This window comes from Grammomys surdaster, unplaced genomic scaffold (genome assembly GCF_004785775.1).
Source record: "Grammomys surdaster isolate TR1022 unplaced genomic scaffold, NIH_TR_1.0 181, whole genome shotgun sequence".
NCBI lineage: Eukaryota > Metazoa > Chordata > Mammalia > Rodentia > Muridae > Grammomys > Grammomys surdaster.
Window position 1 is genome coordinate 5,008,385 of NW_021604626.1, and position 18,067 is coordinate 5,026,451.

Sequence of the window (18,067 nt, forward strand, 5' to 3'; positions counted from 1 at the left end):
TCTCTCTCTCTCTCTCTCACACACACACACACACACACACAGACATTCCTTCCCCCTCCCTTTCTTTCTATGTTATCCTCCTGAATGTCTTTCCTTTCAAATCTTCCTGTAGCTATTGAGTCAAGTCTAGGAGTCTGTAGAGCAGGGTCAACAGTAACAACCTTGTTACATTGTATATTAGAGTTCAAGGCAAACATTTGCACCTCTTCCTTGAGCAAGCCCTGGGTATGTATTTATTTATTTATTTATTTATTTTTACAAAAGTTGGCCTGTAGGTAACACAGGGCAAGAGCAGGTGAGGCGGCTCACACCTGTTAATTCTCGCACTTGTGAGGTTGAAGGAGGAGGATCCGGAGTTCAAGACCAGCTTGGGCTCCGGAATGAGTTCTAGGCCTCCTTTGGCAACATGAGATTTGTCTCAAAAAGGAGGCAGAGGAGGAGAATGTATTAAAATAACGACAATAAAAATCACTAATGTCTCAGTACTCCGGCATTGTGAACAGAGAGGAAGGAATTTGGACATATGATTTGGCCCTGGTCTAGGTGCTGGTTGCTCGCAGGCGCAGGTTGCACCTACAGCTGAAGCCTGCTCTGGAGGCCCCCAGGAGCGAGTGGGCGAGCGAGCGAGGGGTTCACAGCGGCGCCCCAGGCGCGGGCGCAGGAGCGGGAGGGGCCCGGCGGGTGCGCGGGGAGGTGCAGGCTTCAGGCTGGGGCGGCGCCTTCGCCTCCGGCTGCCGTAGGACCGCGAAGCCGCCGCTCCATCGGCGACATCTTGGTGGAGGACGCGCTAGGGCAAACGCTATTCGCGGTGCTGCTGCTGCGCCACGATCTCTGCTGACCTCCGGAGAGCGGAGGATAGAACACGCAGCAGGTAAGGCCGCTGCTCCCAGAGTCCCCGACTCCTCGCCCAGGAGGGTGCCTGGGGACCTAAGATCCCCTGTCCCGTCACCTTGAGTCCCGTAGTCTCCAGCTCTACCGAGTGGAGCAGACCCCAGGTGACCACCCACGGGGACCATTCCACCTAGCTAGGTCGTGTCGCCTGGAATCCCTCCTGCAACCCCGCCCCCGCTATTACCTGAACCGGGGGCCTTCCCGGCCCGGGACTCCGCCCCCGCCAGGACTCCGCCCTCTCCCAGAAACACCCGTCACAGACCCGCCCCCTCTCCGCCCCTCCTTGCCCCAGCCTCCGCCCTCCGGTCCGGGCGGGGCTCCGGGTTTGAACCGCGCGGCGGGCCGCGCCTCTGAGTCGGGTCGGATCCGTAGGCGGCAGCGCGGAGCAGGCAGTCGGCAGCGCGCGGCACCATGTCCCCGGGCAGCGGGGTGAAGAGCGAGTATATGAAGCGCTACCGGGAGCCGCGCTGGGACGAATACGCGCCGTGCTACCGCGAGCTGCTGCGCTACCGCCTGGGCCGCCGGCTGCTGGAGCAGGCGCACGCGCCCTGGCTCTGGGACGCCTGGGGCCCGGACAGCCCCTCGGACAGCTCGGCCTCACCCAGTCCGGCGCCCAGGGGCGCGTTAGGGGAGCCCTCGGCGTCCTCCGCGCGGGAGGAGGAGCAGCCGGTGGGGGAGCGCGGCGCGGAGCTGCGGGACGCGGAGGAGCAGGACGCGGTGCTACCAGGTACGGGCACGGCGGGTCGCTCGGAAGACCGAGCTGCGCGTTGCTCGGCTCTCTGGGCAGGCGCTTCCTGTTTTGGTTTGGTTTGCTTGGGGTTGACAGAATCCGCTTGCTGAACTAAGCGGGGAAGGGGCTGGCCGCATCTCCGCCTTCCCACCCCGGATTTCCCTAATTTGGTGACGCTTGGTGGAGCCCTTTATGACCTCCAAGTGCCCCCTGGCTGGGGTCGTTGGTAGCAGGCAGTGGCCGGCTCAGTGAGCCCGCGATCCACCAGATGGCGGATCTATTTGTCTCTATGCATCCCTCTTGTTGAGAGGAGCTTTTCATTCCGAAGATGACCGACTGAAGTTAAGCACACCCGAGCTGTCATAATGGGGTCATGGTTGTCTGTGTGAACGCCTTGAAGGCCTGGCCTCGCTGTCTTTGGAAAATGGTGTGTGTGTTTGTGGACCAACTCTCTTTGTATACGCTGGTCCAGCCGCACACCCTGGTTAGGCTGTGAGCCACTTTTCCCGCCGTTGCGGAGTGGGACTGTCAGTAGAGAGCCCTGGAGTTTCCCTGGACTCAGGGCCGAGCTTCAGCACAACTGGAGATCACTATGGTTGCCAGGCACCTTTTTGAGATCTTCTGAGAATCTAGTGATGAAAAAGTTATTTCTCAGTGACTGGTCTAGGAATATATTTTCTCACTCGACCTTCAAAGTCACACGATGGGGCCTTTGTTTTGTTTTTTTTTTTAAATCTCAGTTTTGTAAACAAAGCAATGGGAGCTTGGGAATCCATGGTCAGAGTCTGAAAGGGTCGGATTGCTTTGCTCTTGGTTACCATGTTTGCCTGTTCTCAGTTCCTGCATGGCTGGGCTGCCGTCTGTCATCCGGTCGCTTGTGACGACCATCCTGATGCTTCTGTGATGTGGTTAGAAATTAGAGTGGCAGAAGGTGGTGGGGGCGGGGAGCATGTCTCCCAGGTATTACCAGGATGCAAACTGAGCCCTTGGTAACTGTGGGGTTTATTTTATTGGGACGAATAAACCGGCTTTTCCTTTTCCCACCGCGGTTTGACGAGGTTACCTGCTATCCGTGTGTGCCCTATGAAAACCGTTGACAGCACTTTAGTGTGCTTGCTTCGTGCTGCGTTTGCCTAGTTAGGAATGCCCGGAGTTCATGATTATTTGGGTTTCCATGGAGATACAGAGCCCTCCCCAAAGATTCGCAAAATCCCTGCTAAAATTGTTGGTGTGTAGGCATTAGGGAAAATAGATGTGCCTGCTTTCGGGATTCTCCAGCAGCAGCTCTCTTGCTGGCTCCTGAGGGCCAGCGTCAATATGCAAAATGTACCTGACCGGTGCTTAATAAAACTAGACTGGTGAGCCACTGATCTCAGTGCTCTAAAATACATTTGCCTTATTTTTACTGCAAGATTTCTGTTTGTTTGTTTTTCAAGACAGTTTCTCTGTGTAGACGTGGGTGTTCTGGAACACACTGTGTACACTAGGCTGGCCCTGAACTCAGAGATCCACCTGCCTTTGATGTGATTTAAAGGTGTTTGCCACCACTGCCCAGGTGCAAGGACTGTTACATGAAGAATCTTGGGGCTCCTTATTCCATGGTGCCCCCCAGCAGCGATCTACTTGTTCAGTAACCTGCTCCCTGCTCCTCTGCTTTTTCCGTTTTTCTTTTTGGGGTACTGAAGATTGAATTCAGGACCTTGGGTATGTTAGACAAATGCTCTCCCACCAAACCCCATTCCCAACTCCCTTTGTCTCTTTTGTTTTGAGACAGGGTCTCACTAAGCCACACTGGTCTTGAATGTCCTCTGTAGCTCAGGTTAGCCTCAAATGTACGATCCTTCTGTTTCAGACTCCTGAACGGGAAGCTGGTATTATAGGCCTGTGCTACCGAGTCCAGACACTTTTTATTTGTATTCTTATTTTGGGACCCGGTCTTACTGTTTTGCCCAGGTTGGCTCAAACTCCTGGCCTTAAGCCATCTTCCTGTTCCAGTTTCCTGGGTGGCTCAGCCCACAAGTGAGCGTCAGTACTCGGGTACACTTGGCTGGTGTTTTCTTCTATATACTTTTATTGCTGCCCTGCCCCCACCCCAGTCCCAGTTCTTACCTTGGCTCTTAACTCAATTTCTGCTCTCCTAATAGACATACCTGTTTCTATACAATCTTCACAGTCATTGTATTCTGTGTGATTTTGGGCCCATGGAAACCGGATGGGTGCTCAAAGCTGACCCACTTTGCTTCTCTGGGTCCTTTTTCTCTCACACTGTAGCCAAGCACAGTGGTTGATCCTCACACACACCTTACCTCATCCCCCGGGGCCACTGACCTACTTCTGTCTGGCCCGCCTGCTGCCCTTGTGGCAGGCTTGACATTGTTGTCTAAAGAGGGTCCTTAGCATTGCATCAGGCTCTCCCAGCTTTTCTTTCACAGAGGGGAGCGACCGCCATGTTCTGTCTTACCCCTTCATTGGTAAAGGTCATCTGTCAGCTTAAGAAAGGATGAAAAGTTGAATTCTGAGGAAAAACAACCCTCATAATTTTTGAGGCTGTGATGACGTCTCTTTGTTTCTAAGACATCCGGAGGCATTGTTCCATTGCTAAGAGTCCTGATCCTTGATCCATACCTATAACTGCCCCCAGGGGGACTGTTAGAATCTTTTGTCTGTCCTGACTCTTAGGAGTTGATATAGGTCACTTGCAAGTCCATACACCAAACTCTCTTAAATTTTTTCCTCTATTTTTTTATTTTATGCGTATGGGTGTTTTGCTTGTATATATGTCTATGTACCATGTACACCCAGTAGTCTCAGAGACCAGAAGAGTGTATCATAGGCCCTGGAACTGGAGGTTATAAGCCTCCATGTGGGTGCTTGGAATATAACCTAGGTCCTCTGGAAGTGCAGCCTGTGTTCTTAACTGATGGGCCATCTCTCCAGCCTCCAAACTATCTTTAGTTCTGGGGAGTCTTCTTGAATTATTTTCTTCATTTCTTCTGGGTGGGGGCAGGTGAGAGTTAGTTTTATGGTGCAGAAAATGGAACTCAAGACTTTGTATATACTAGGAAAGCACTGTGCAACTAACCCCCCAGTCTATCCTTTAAAAAAAAAATAAAGTTATTAAATAAAAATTACACACATTTATAGTTTGCCATGTAATGTGTATGTATATATGTGTGATGCTGAAATCAAGTTAAGCATGTGTGTCATCTCAAACACCTTGCAGCTCAGTGGCTGGAGTGCTTGTTTACAGGCATGAAGCCCTGGGTTCGACCCTCTGCACAAACGTGGTGCATGCTTGTAATCCAGCACTGAGGGTGAGGGTGGAGGTGCAGAAGTGAGTGACAGGTCAGCTGGACACACAAGACTTTGTTTCAAAAGGGGAAAGTATCTAGTTTATTGTTTGTGATTTTCCCCATTTTGGAAACAGTTTTCTTAAGTAGCCTAAGCTGGTTTAAACTCTGAATCCTCCACAGCTGGGATCACAGGAGGGCACAACCTGCTACTTGTAACAAGTATTGAGGTCTTGCGGTGGGTACACTGTATCTTTTCTTGTAAGAGATGTTATTTAGAGGGTTTTGTTTCTCTTTGTGTGTTTAGGGAACCTTTGTTTTTGTTTCTTTTTGTTTATAGTTCTGTATTGCCCTCTGGAGGCTTTTTTTTTTTTTTTCAAATGAATGAGATCTGTTGCCTTCTTTTTCTTTTTTTTTTTTTTTTTGGTTTTTTCGAGATAGGGTTTTTCTGTGTAGCCCTGGCTGTCCTGGAACTCTGTAGACCAGGCTAGCCTCGAACTCTTGAACTCAGAAATCCGCCTGCCTCTGCCTCCCAAGTGCTGGGATTAAAGGCGTGCGCCACCACCGCCCGACTGCCTTCTTTTTCTTATTTGAGAAATGGCTGTGAAAAAATTCTTTGTTAAGTTCCACCCGCTATGTTGGAGGTGGGAGTGCTTTTGCTAGTATGAATTCTGAACTTTTCTAGCTGTCCTGTGGTGGTGTATTTTGGGAAGGGGGCTACTTTATTGGGTTCTGTTATTTACCACCCTTCCAACCCTCTTTCCATTCCAATCCCTTCCAAAACCCAAATACTAGGTAGGAGAGAAAGAGTTCGAGGGGAAGGTTAGACCTCCTTAGACAACTTTCTGCTGATTAGAAAGTTCGTTGGGCAAATCCAGTCTTCATCACCAGGCTGTCTCCAGTGTCTCTTCTCTCATTTCTTTGCTCACAACTACTTAACAAACAGCAACCAGGAGCAGCAGCTGCCCCAGGCTCTCTAGGGATGTTCTCATTTATACCATCTCCAGAGTCCCCAGAATTAAACTCTCTGCAGCTGGCAAAAAAATCACAGCCCTGCTAGTGCGTGAGGCAAATCATAATCACCTGCTGTGAAGCAGCCTCTTATCCCACACCTGGGATTAAAACAAAAACATAGTCACCTAACATAACTTTTTTTTTTTTAAGAAACCAAAACTGTCATTATAGTCTTGCTTTGAAAGCTGGTGAAGACCACCTCCAGATTTATTTTTGTGATACTGGGGAATCTAGCCCAGCTTCTCGATGCTAGGCAGCTGTGCCACTCCTGGTCTACAGCAGATAAGATGCTGGGCCTGTTAGTCCCTCTCCAGTTCCTTATTCCACAGCCGCACTTTTCAACTACATTTTACTTTTGGAAAAGTTTACATGTGTGTTATTTTAAACAACCTGTTCAAAAATTAGGAAAGCATTCCTGCCCCACTTCCTACTCGTGCCTACTCCTTGTTCTTTCTACTTTTTTTTTCTCAGCATCTTTTTGGTGGGAGGCAGAAGCTTTCAGAAGGTTCTTTTTCTCCTAGGCGGACTTGGATTCTGTGGTGCCTTTCTGTCTTCCTTCGTTCATTGGACTGGGGTTTTTAAACATGAAAGTTTCTTGCAGGTCAAAATTTCCTAATACCATTTAAAGTCATTTCCTCTGCTTCACGGTTCACTAACCCTTTTCTTCTCTCCCCTTCTTTTCTCTCTTTGTTGAGACGGGGTTTTTACACTGTAGCCCAGACTGATTTCACACTATAGAAAATCTCCTGCCTCAGATTTCTGAGTACTAGGATTACAGATCTGTTTTTGTTGGCTGATAAGCCTCTTGGATGAAACTTTTAACATTTTAAAATTTAGAATTTTATTTTATTACCTGTGTGGTGATGCAAGCCTTCCATTCCAGCATTCAGGAGGCAAAAACAGGTAGATCTCTGTGAATTCCAGGTCAGCCTGGTCTACAGAATGAGTTCCAGGACAGCCAGGGCTATGTAATGAGACCCTGTCTGGATTAAAAAAAAAATATTATGTATATGAATGCTTTGCCTACATGGATATGGTCTCCAGGGAAGCCAGAAGAGGGCATCAGATCTCCTGAGACTGGAGTTGCAGACAGCAACTCAGAACCAGTCACTATATGACTGCTGGGAATGGAACCTGGGACTTACGGAAGAACAGCCAGTGCTCTGAATTGCTGAGTCATCTCTATAGCCTCTCCTATTGCTCTTGAGCTCTCCATTTTGCTTTAACCTAGCTGGGATTGCAGGTGTAAAATACTGCATCCATCTCCATGTCTTTTTTGTTAAAATACATACCCATGGCTCAGTGCAGAAAGGCAATTGCTGCCAAGCGTTATAAACTGAGTTCAATTCCTGGGTCACACATGGTGGAAGGAATGAACCAACTTCTGAAAGTTTTGCTCTAACATTCACACATATATATGCATGCACCACACACACACACACACACTCACACACACACACAATGCAGGCAGGCATAACCAGATGTCTACTCCTGACCTATCTGCTCATATTCAATGCTGAGGCTTGAAAGTGTTCTGAGGGACTCAGATGTGGTGTCCTGAGGTTGTTTATTGGCCTCTCTATTGACTGTATAAGAGAAAGACATAGGTGTTTCTCTGGGGCATTTAAATTTTATCCTCTGGGAATCTCCTAGGTGTCCTTCCCAGATGGTGCCTCTCGTCTTGCCCCAGGGGAACCAGTCAATATGCCACGAGCTTGGAGCCCAGGATGAAAGCTATAGAGGAGGGCTTTCTCTATAGAGGGAAGCTGAGGCTTCCTGTCCTGTTAGGAGGATATCACCCTAGTGTGCTGACGTCTCAGGTCCAGGACCCCTGTGCTTCTCCATCTTTAGACAGTATTCTGTCCTTCAGGGAGGAGAGGATTACCCACTTTGAGTAGAATGAAAGATGGTGGACTCTGGTGTTGCATGCCTTTGATCCCAGCACTTGAGAGGCAGGTGAATCTCTGTGAATTCGAAGCAAGCGTGGTCTATATTGTGAGTTCCTGGACAACCAGAGCAAAAGAGAGAGGTCGAGGGTTGGGGGAGAGAAGAAAAAGAAAAACTATGAGAGGATTATCCACTGCTGCAAATACGAAACCCAGCCCAAATCAGCTCCACCCCTGATGCATGGTAGGCTCTGTGGGCTAGACACAGGCTCTTTTCCAAGGCTGACACACCTTTTCTGGCAGGTATTACCCTTGGCCTCTGCTGAGAGACCAGCCAAGCTGTTGCTATATCAACACTTGCAAAGCTTCCTCCGATGCTGGGCCCTCCTCGTAGTGTACAGACGGTCTTTGGAACAGCACACAATAAAACGGAGCTTAATGGGGGCCCCGCCTTTCCAGTTCCTCTGTGGGTCAGACAGCATCTTTCCCTCTCAACTTGCTTTCTTTAGAAGTTACAGCCGTCTGCTCAAGTCTGGAGTTAGGGTGCCCTGACCCAGTTCTCAGTGGAGATGTGTCTATTGCTTTTCAGAAAGTAGGGGCTGGCTGGCACTGGACCTTGAACACTGTGCCTTGTGGACCCTTTTTGGGCTCAGCTTTTGTCTTGGGCTGCTCTCCAGGCAGTGGGCCTCCTCTAACTGATCTGAGTCTGTTTCTGTCTTATCTGCATCTCTCAATATTGTATTGAATGTTTTGTGTGGTACCAATGCTTCCCCTGGCCTTCCTTCATCACTGTGTCTTCCGGCCTTTACCGAGTGGGACTTTGGGGAGGAAGAGATTGAAGCGTTCATTTAAACAGAACCTCCTGCTTCATTTTTATTACTTACTTAGCTCTATATGTATGTGTGTGCATATGCACATGTGCATGCAGTTGCCCATGGGGGACAGAAGAGGACATAGATTTCATGGAGATGGAATCACAGATAGTCGTGAGCTCCCTGATTTGGTGGTGAAGACAAGTCCTCTTCAAGAGCAGAAAGTGCTCTTAACTGCTGAGCCATTTCTCCAGCACTGCTTCATTCATTCATTCATTCATTCATTCATTCATTCATTCATTCATCTAGAAACAGGGCTTCACTATGTGTCCCTAGCTAGAACTCTGTGTAGAGCAGGTTAGCCTGGAGGTCACAGAGATCCACCTGCCTCTGGAGTGCTAGGATTAAAGACAGACACCACAATGTCTGGCCCATTTCTTTCTTTCTTGATTAGGCTTTTGAGTAGTTTGCGAATCTGTTTAATTTGTTTTTTTTTTTGTTTGTTTTTTTGTTTTTTGTTTTTTTTACCAAACTAACTTTTAGTTTGTAACTATCAGGGGTCTTTGTTGTTGTTGTTTTTGTGCCAAAAGAACTTTTATCTATATGGATTATTTTCTTGGGAGTCTCAGTATGTACCTCTGGATAGGTTGGAACTCACTATGTGGTCAGGCTGGCCTCAAACTCATGGAGATCCTTTCTGCCTCTGTCTCGTGAGTGCTTGGATTAAAGGCTTGCACCGCCATGCCTGGCTGTTTTTGTTGTTTGCTTTTTTTTTTTCCTCTTGGGTTTTTTGAGATAAGGACTCTACATACACCTGACTGTCCTAGAACTCACTCTGTAGACGAGGCTGGCCTTGAACTCTCAGAGATCCCCCGCCTCTGCCTCTAAGTGCTGGGGTTAAAGCTCCCATATACTGATTTTGTTTTTAAGAGAGGTTCTTACTACATAGCCCAAGCTGACCTTGAACTAAAGGTCCTTCATCAACCTTCCCGGGATTACAGGCACCTGATACCTCTTAGCCCAGGTTGGCCTCAGAGTTAGTATCCTGTTGAGGTGACTTTGAACTCAGTTGCTTCCATCTCCCAAGTGTGATTATAATAACTTATGGTAAAACATATAGAACACAAAGTTTACCGTTTTAACCTTGAAATGCACAGTTTCTGGCACTAAGTACTTGGTGTGTTTTTTCCAACTGCATCCCCCTGAACTTGGAGCTAGGCTGGGCCCCAGTGGGCTACAGAGATCCTTTTCTTTACCACCCCAAGCCCCAGTGCTGGAGTTATGGGTGCACAGTGTTGCTGACTGCTCACGGGTGTGCTGGATTTGAACTCAGGGCCTCAGGCTCACACAGCAAGTTCCCATTACCCCCTGAGCCATTTCATCCATCCCTGTGTGTGTTTTTAAATTTCCAAAATGGAAATCCTTGTTGCTGTTTTGAGTCTGGGCTTCACTCTATAAATATTTGTTCAAATAGGATTTTTAAAAGCATATACATGTGTATATGTGGTTATCATATACAAGCTGGGCTAAAACTCAGTCATATTTATAGTAATCCTCCTGTCTCAGCCTGCCTAGTGCTAGGGTTATGAATGTTAGCTACCACATTGGGCTCAAAAATGAAAGAGATTTGAAAGTTATTTCTATGTCTGTAGCTTCATTTCCCTAATGGTTGTGAGAATATGTTCTGTGTAATTTCAGTTTATGTAAGTCCAGTGCTATAAATGTGGGAAGAGTCCCTCTTATGGCCGTGGCTATGAAAGCTCAAATATGCTCCGCATCTGCTTGACGGGAATGTTCCAGCTGCCTACCTGACTTCATTCTGTTTCCCCTGTTACAACCAGACTCTTCAACACATATCTGTGGTAGCAGCTGCATTTTCTATAGCATCTACCGTGACATTACTGAGTGGTTGACCCATGACATGTCAAACAGAGAAGCACAGTCATCTCATTTTACTTATTTTTAACTTACTGGAGTTTATTTTTAATAGCCACATGTGGCTACAGGCTGTTGTATTGGGCAGCTCCTTCCTAAAGCCTGAGTGTACTTGAATTTGACTGTTTTCTCGGTTGGTGAGACAAGCGTTGTAATCCTCCCTTGTATCTTGTGGGAAATACTGTTTTTGTTTGCCTGAAAATGTCCTTATTTTGAACATCATTCTTTCAAAGAGGACCTTAAAAGCATATACTTAAATCTAATTACCATGTGCCAGGCACGATTTTGAGAGTTTTATAAATATTAAGATTACAGCGATACGTTTTATCTCGCTTCTTCTGTTTCTGTCCGTCTTTTGTCTCCTGCTGGGAATAATTTTCAAGCATCGTTTGTGGTTTTTTTTTCCTTAAGCACAGAATGTGAGCACCATTATTTCACAGTCTGTAGGTGATAATTTTAAGTTCTTAAGTCTATTGCACCAGCTGGCTGTCTCTGCATTGTTTTCTCTTCCTGGACGCTGGGCTGTCTTCTGTGACACTCTGTGGCACACTCTGTGGTAATGCTGTGTGAAAATTATTTGTAGGGATCATTTGGACTCTGGGGTTCTGTGTAGGTCCTGTGGGCTTTTGTACTTCACTGAGTTGTTTTGGGCCCTATGATGAAAAGGGTTGAGGTGACTCTGCACTTCGCTTGACCCCTGACCCGAGGTGTCCCTTCCCATACCAGAGCCTCACTGGTAAGCTGCAGGACTTCAGTCCCAGCACACTGACTTTTCTGTGGAATGTGGCATGTCCTCAGATTTTCTTCTGCCCTCTTTTTACTTTTCTAGACAGCCTTCCTTTGTCCTGCTCTTGGGTTCTTTCTCGCTGGATCATTAAATAAGTGTCCCGGGCATCCAACTGTGCCCTTTTGGCTTCCTGCTCCACATTTCTTCTCCAGGGCAGACCTATGCACTCTAACCCTGGTCTCAGCTCCGTCTTCTCTCTCAAGGTGCCCGTAGGTGTCCACCAGCAGCCTGCTGGCCGCTTCATCCTTCCTTCATGCCTGGGATACCTCGGGTCCATAGATTGGAGGACCATCTGCTTAGAACATCCATGGCGACCAATCAGGTTCTCCCACCTCCCACCCCACCCCACCCAGTGCCGGCATGGTGCCAGTGTGTCTGTCTGTTTACCCTGGTCTGCTGTCAGCTTTCCTGCCAGGCATTTGGCTCTATTCTTTTAACCAACCCATCTTAAACTATAGACAGGGCCACAGTATTTCTAAACTTAACATTTCCCATAATGGTTTCAAAGGTATGATCACCACCACCTCCAGTCCACGCTTTTCCCTCACAGAAGGACATTATTGTCCTCTCTGGGCATGCTTTCCTGGGAGATCTGGAGGAGGTGAAGAGATTCAAAACTCAGGTTGACACACTTCCTTAGTCTCCATAGTCAACTTCCTAGGTCCTGCCCCAGGCTACATTTTCTCTTTGCCTTGAGATTCCCTCTCTTCCTCATCCTACACTAAGTCGAGGAAGGGTAAGAGGCAGCGTGCAGAAACGCAGTGCTCAGGCGGTGAGTGGACACAGTGAGTGGAACCTGGTGCTCCTTCACCCTGGGAAGCTCCCCTTGGGACTGCAGGCTGGCCCTAGGGTGTAGGTTAGACCCCAGGTGTGACTTGTGTCATGCAATACTTGAGATGTCATGTGATTCTTGAGATGCCATGTGATTCTTGAGATGCCATGTGATTCTTGAGATGTCATGTGATTCTTGAGATGTCATGTCATGCAATGGATGGTTTGTTAGAGCTCAGGCCAGGCTGAGGCAGAAGTGGAGGTGTCCCACACTCAGGCCTGCAGTCTGGATGGCCCACACAGGAAACACTCTCCTGTAAAGGCATAGGAAACATGCCCAGCCCAGGGCTGAGGGTCTAAGGAGCTGTTCTCTGAGGGGACCCAGCCTTTTTGTTCCAGCAGTCTGTGTAGTTGTCAAGAAGAACCGAGCTCTGACGGAGGAGGGTATGTACGTAATGCTTGAGCAGCGTGTGACTCACGCGGAGCTCATGTTCCAGTATGTGTGTGGGTGGGAAGGAAACAGGCTCAGGAAGGATTTATGCAAAAATCATGTCTTATAAAGGACGGTGGTACTAAAATGTCAGAAGGTAGGTAAGGGAAATTGAGACATTCTGGAATGGTCTTAAAATACCTGATGTTTACCTCAGGTTGGGCAACCACATATATCCCCTCCCCTCAAGACCCTCCACTCCTCAGGTGTGCCGACATCACCCATCATCACCCTCTCACACCTTATACGTCAGTTTCCTCTCTCGTCACTGAGACATCTGAAGGGAGGAAGGGTCTCTGTCCTTGGAGAGGGTATGTTCCATCCTGATGGGGAAGGTACAGCAGAGTTCATGCCGGCTAGGGTGGGGCTGCTTGCTTATATCTTGATGGTTCAGGAAACAGAAATCGGGTCAAAACTGGGATTAGGCTACAACCCATAATACTCATTCTGTGGTGACTCACCTCTTCCATCAAGACTCCACCTCCCAGAGATTCCTCAACTTCCTACAGCACCTCCCCACAAGCGGGGGTCAGGTGTTCAAACTCATGAGCCTTTGAGGATATCACATACCCAAGCACAACACTGAGGCCCTGGCTCATGAGGTCACTCCTGTTTCAGTGTCTCTGGGGATGCTGTACAGGGTACACTCGAGTGGCCGAGGTGACCACATCCTGTTGTGTGACAGGAGCCTTTGGATTCAGTTAGACAACCATCTCCTTATAGGTGCAGATATGGTTTTCTTCAATCAGTGTACATCAAAAAGGAAGCAGAACGGTGACACTCCAGGGAGTGACTTAGAAACCAGTCTTCAGCAGCTGCTCAGTGAGGACAGCCTAGTCTGTCCCCAAAGGGAGCATCTGATAGAGACACATGCAGGGACCTGTGGAGGGAGCTCCTGTTACATACACACTCATTTGGGTTGTAATCATGACTCCTGTGGATGGCCATCAAGGTTGCTTTGGAATTATTTTGGTTTAGTGTTAGTAACTTGTTTCCATAGCTTGCTTTAAATAAACCTGTAGAGTTAAGTTAAACATGTAACTGACTTGATGAAGTTTTTATTATTTTTTTTCAACTTAGATTAAGTTGTTACATGTGAACTTGATTTAAAGTTTTCCCATCTCGTCTCTCTCTTTTTTTTTTTTTTTTTTCAAAAGCACCACCGAAAAAGGACATAGAAGAGAAGAAACCTGAAGAACACAGGACAAAAGAGACTGACGGGGCACCCAGCGGCCCCGGACCTCGACAACAGCCTAGTGCCTTATGTGCCAGAGGAAGTAAAAAAGCCACCAGAAGCCCCCAAAGATCGACGAGCAAAATCAAGGAGAACAAGCACCCGTTTGCTCTTTATGGCTGGGGAGAGAAACAGATGGACTTGGGGAGCCAGAAGACACACAATGTCTGCGCATCGGCCTCTGTGCACGAGGTGTGCCTCGAACCGAGCCGGTCTAGCCCTGAGCTGCCTTGGGGCATTTCTCCTATGGCTATGGTGCTTGGGGCCATGGGAGGTCCTTGGGTCATGTGGGGGTCCATGAAAGCCAAAAGAAGGGGACTCTGGTCCTAGAAAGATGGAGTAGACTTTGGTTGACTGGGGCTACAGCCAGGGCTAAGGTCTGATGACGGGAAGAGGCAGATGTCATTGTGGTGTGAGTTCTGTGGTCTGGGCCACAGGGATCGTGGGAGCACAATGGGAGCTGGAGTTATCCCCTGGAGGGCATCAGATTCCCTCAGCTTTGGTAACCTGGTGTCCTTTTTTTATTTATTTATTTATTTATTTATTTATTTATTTATTTATTTATTTAATGTAAGTACACTGTAGCTGTCTTCAGATACCCCACAAGAGGGCATCAGATATCATTGCAGATGGTTGTGAGCCACCATGTGGTTGCTGGGATTTGAACTCATGACCTCTGGAAGAGCAGACAGTGCTCTTAACCACTGAGCCATCTCACCAGCCCTGGTGTCCTTAACCAGGGCTTTCTCCTCGGATAGTCTGACTACTTGACATCTACTAGGGACCTGTTTTCCCTTCTGATGAGATTCACCTTGATGGTTTCCTGTTTGTCTGCCATAGTGTTTTCTTCCCATGAGCTCGAGTCATCTGGCTCAGCCTTGGTTTGTCATTCCATCAAGGCCTGAGACATTTTAGACATGAGGACCCACAGTTGTAGCCATGAAACAATTGCCGTGTTAGCACCAGCTGAAGGTCAGGGACGCCTTAAGAACAGGCAGGAAGAGGAACTGCAGACTGGGTTTCCCTGTGATGCCAGGCGAGTTCCCAGAGCCGTGTGTAGGTGGCAGATGCTGTTTATCTGAGGTGGAATCTGAGAAAAGGGAACTGTTAACACAATTCCCACAAGTCCCTGGGACTAATTTAACTAATAAACTCCCCTGACAGATATATGTGTGTACACACACACACATACACACCACACACACGACAGGATCTCATGTAGCCCAAACTGGCCTGAAACAGTCTGTAGCTGGGGACGACCTTGAACTCCTGATCCTCTTGCCACACTCGGGGATTTTACAGGCTTGTGTGCCCGTATCTGGCTGTCCTCCACGTTTTAGTGCAGTATTTTAAAGCATGCTAGATGACTGACTCTTTGACCTGCTGTGGAGTGCCCACAGTTTTCTAGAGCTTGGTGTGGTGGTACCCATATCATCCCTGTGCTTTGGAGGCAGAGCAGAAGGATCCCTGAAGTTTATAGCCAGACTAATCTATATAGTGAGTTCTGGGCCAGACAGAGCTACATGCAAGATCTTATCTCAATTAAAAAAAAACAACAACAACAAAACCAAAAAACCCTAAAAAGCAGCAGTTTTCCCAAGCTAGTCCTGGACAGGATGCAAGTTAGCTGGTTACCATTTCAGTCTAAACTTTTACCTTTTAAAAAGTACTTTTTATTTTTAGTCATGTGTATGTATGGGTCTGCATATGTGATTGCTAGTGCCCTTAGAGGTCAGAGGCATCAGATCCCCTTGGGGCTAGAGTTACAGACAGTTGTGAGCTGCCCAGCTTGGGTTCTGGGAATTGAACTCAGGTCCTTTGCAAGAGCAGTAGTTGTTCTCGCAGACGCCATCTCTCCAGCCCTAAAATTCTGTTTCTCAGCTCTGCTGTCCTTGGTAACGGGGTGGTGACTGGATAGTTGACTCTGTGAAGCAAGCGTTGATGCCATAGGGCTTGACTCCTTACTTCAGGAAATTAGACTAGTAACATAAGACAGGGTCTCATGTATCTCAGGCTGGCCACTGAGCTTTCTATGTAGCCAAGGCTGGCTTTGAACTTATGATCCTCTGGGTTCTACCTCCCAAGTGCTGGGATTACAGGTATGAACCACCATGCCTGGGGATAAAACCCAGGACTTCATGTGTGCTAGGCTGCGCCAAGCGGTATCCCCAGACTAATTTTAGATATTCTTAAAAATCAGCTCTAACCCACTTAGCTACTACCTTTATTTTTGACCTTTCTGTAGATTCATGAGTCAGCCCTTCGAGCCAAGAATAGAAGACAGGTGGAGAAGAGGAAGCTGGCTGCCCAGAGACAGCGCGCTCACTCGGTGGATGTGGAAAAGAACCAGAGGGTAAAGCCGTCGTCTGCAGAGAACCCCTGGCTGACTGAGTACATGCGGTGCTACTCAGCGAGGGCGTAGATCCCGGGGCATCCTCTCGAGCATTCATGCAAGAAGAGGAAAACAAAAACTGGCAAATGAGACCACACACGGGTGGAAGAAACTGGTCCTACATGGCTCCCCTTAGGAAATGCCAAGAGATGGTTTTGCTTTCATGACGGTTGGTCACATGCCTTAGTAGCGGGACAGACCATGGAAGCCATATATACTGGCTTGTTTATGAAGACAAGTCCCAAGTCTTGATATTCTTGTAAGAGTTTTATTTTAAAGATTTTAATCTTTGGAGATACCCACACCGAGTGCCTTTAACCGGCTCTAGGCGCTTCCCACCCACTCCTCCGGTCATCCAGTCAGAGCTGTCCTTTCTCATCAGCTCCACAGTCCATGGCTGGCAGGGCATCCTGTCCAGTCCGCCATGCATGGAGCTGACACCCAGGAAAGCAGACATGGAGATCCAGGCTTTTCCTGACGAGCCAGAGCTTCGGCAGCTGCAGAACGATTACACTCGACAGATTTCCTTTCGCCTCGTCTTCATGTGGACTGTGATATTTAAGAATTTTCTGGCCAGAGCGAGGGTCACCTTTTATCCCTAAGTCACCCTTAGACTTTTATTTAATACGTGATTTAATAGTTCTGGGACATTCCAGAGAGCGACATGCGGAGCATGTTTAGAGAAATGACAATACTTCTTTTGAGTTGCATTCCTTTAACTGCAGGCAGCTGCTTAAGTCTGACCGCCACTCCCCTCTTCTGAGAGAGAGAGAGAGAGAGAGAGAGAGAGAGAACGCGCGGATGAAGATATTGAGAACTTGTAATCTGCAGTGACATTTAACTGGGTTTGTTTGGCCTGTGGGGATGGGACCAGCAGACACCGTTACTGTGTCCTTGCCTGCGTCATGCTTTCCCTTCTACAGAACTTAATGACGGCGTCATGCACAGGGGTCATAGTCTGGGCTGGAAACCTGATTGCATGATCTCTGGCCCAGTGATCTTTGCTGCCATACTGTGGGAGAATAGGCCAGGTGCTGGCCTGACTGTAACGTTCTTCCTTTAATAAGGAACCACTGTCAGGGTTTAAAAAAGAAAAAGGTTTTAAAGAATGTGTTTTCCCGTAAAATGGGTGCCTTCGCCACCCTGCAGAAGAGACTCCCAGAAGGAGGAGCACCGTGTTCTTCCTGAGAGACAAGGAGATCTTTTGCCTGCACCCACTCAGCATCTGAGCTTGCTGGGTAAAACCCAGTGTCGGGCGTGTAGCTGAACATTTCCATGATATTTTTACTTTGTTTTTTTTTTTTTTTGAGTATGATAATTTCTAGAAGGCTGATTGATTTCATTCCATGTGAGATTGTCACACGATGTCCTCTGAAGACTGTATTAAGCTTTGAAAATGCACACTAAAGAATCACAAGCGTTTTTTTAAAAAAAAGCCTTTTAAAATATTTACCTAGTTTTGTACAGTCCCTTGTGTACAGAGCCCTTCCTCTGAGGTGTATATTTAATTAAAGAGTAAATTCTACATGTTCTCCAAATACAACCTTGCTAGTGATAACTGCGTTAACTACATAGTCCCCAAGTGTCATGTAATCAGGGTGACAGGCACAGTAGCCCAGGCTGCTGAGAATCACTCTTTGTAAAGCCATGCTTTGAAAGCCTATGTGCTCTACGCCATCAAACTGCACCTGACAATCTCAGAAAGATGGGGGGGCGGGGGGAGAGACACAGGACCCCAACCCCGGCCTTCAGACTTCCTCAGAAAACAGACGTGTATCCTATTGCAGGCTGAGGTGTGCTGAGAGGCATGCTGGTGTCATTACCAAATTCGTTTT

The 18,067-nt window shown here is 47.8% G+C and overlaps 1 protein-coding gene across 1 annotated transcript; it reads left to right on the plus strand.

Moving 5' to 3' along the window:
- Positions 1-1,223: 1,223 nt before the first annotated feature.
- Positions 1,224-17,775, plus strand: Ccsap (centriole, cilia and spindle associated protein). Its single transcript, XM_028767765.1, has 3 exons — positions 1,224-1,618; positions 13,764-14,032; positions 16,086-17,775. Exons 1-3 carry the CDS (start codon positions 1,303-1,305, stop codon positions 16,260-16,262), a joined length of 762 nt encoding a protein of 253 aa, XP_028623598.1. The 5' UTR covers positions 1,224-1,302; the 3' UTR covers positions 16,263-17,775.
- The last annotated feature ends 292 nt before the right edge of the window (positions 17,776-18,067 follow it).

Coding starts and splice junctions, on each gene's coding strand:
- Ccsap (XM_028767765.1), top strand. CDS start 1,303: ATGTCCCCGGGCAGCGGGGTGAAGAGCGAGTATATGAAGCGCTACCGG. Junction 1,619..13,763: donor GCAGGACGCGGTGCTACCAG/GTACGGGCACGG, acceptor TTTTTTCAAAAG/CACCACCGAAAAAGGACATA. Junction 14,033..16,085: donor CATCGGCCTCTGTGCACGAG/GTGTGCCTCGAA, acceptor ACCTTTCTGTAG/ATTCATGAGTCAGCCCTTCG.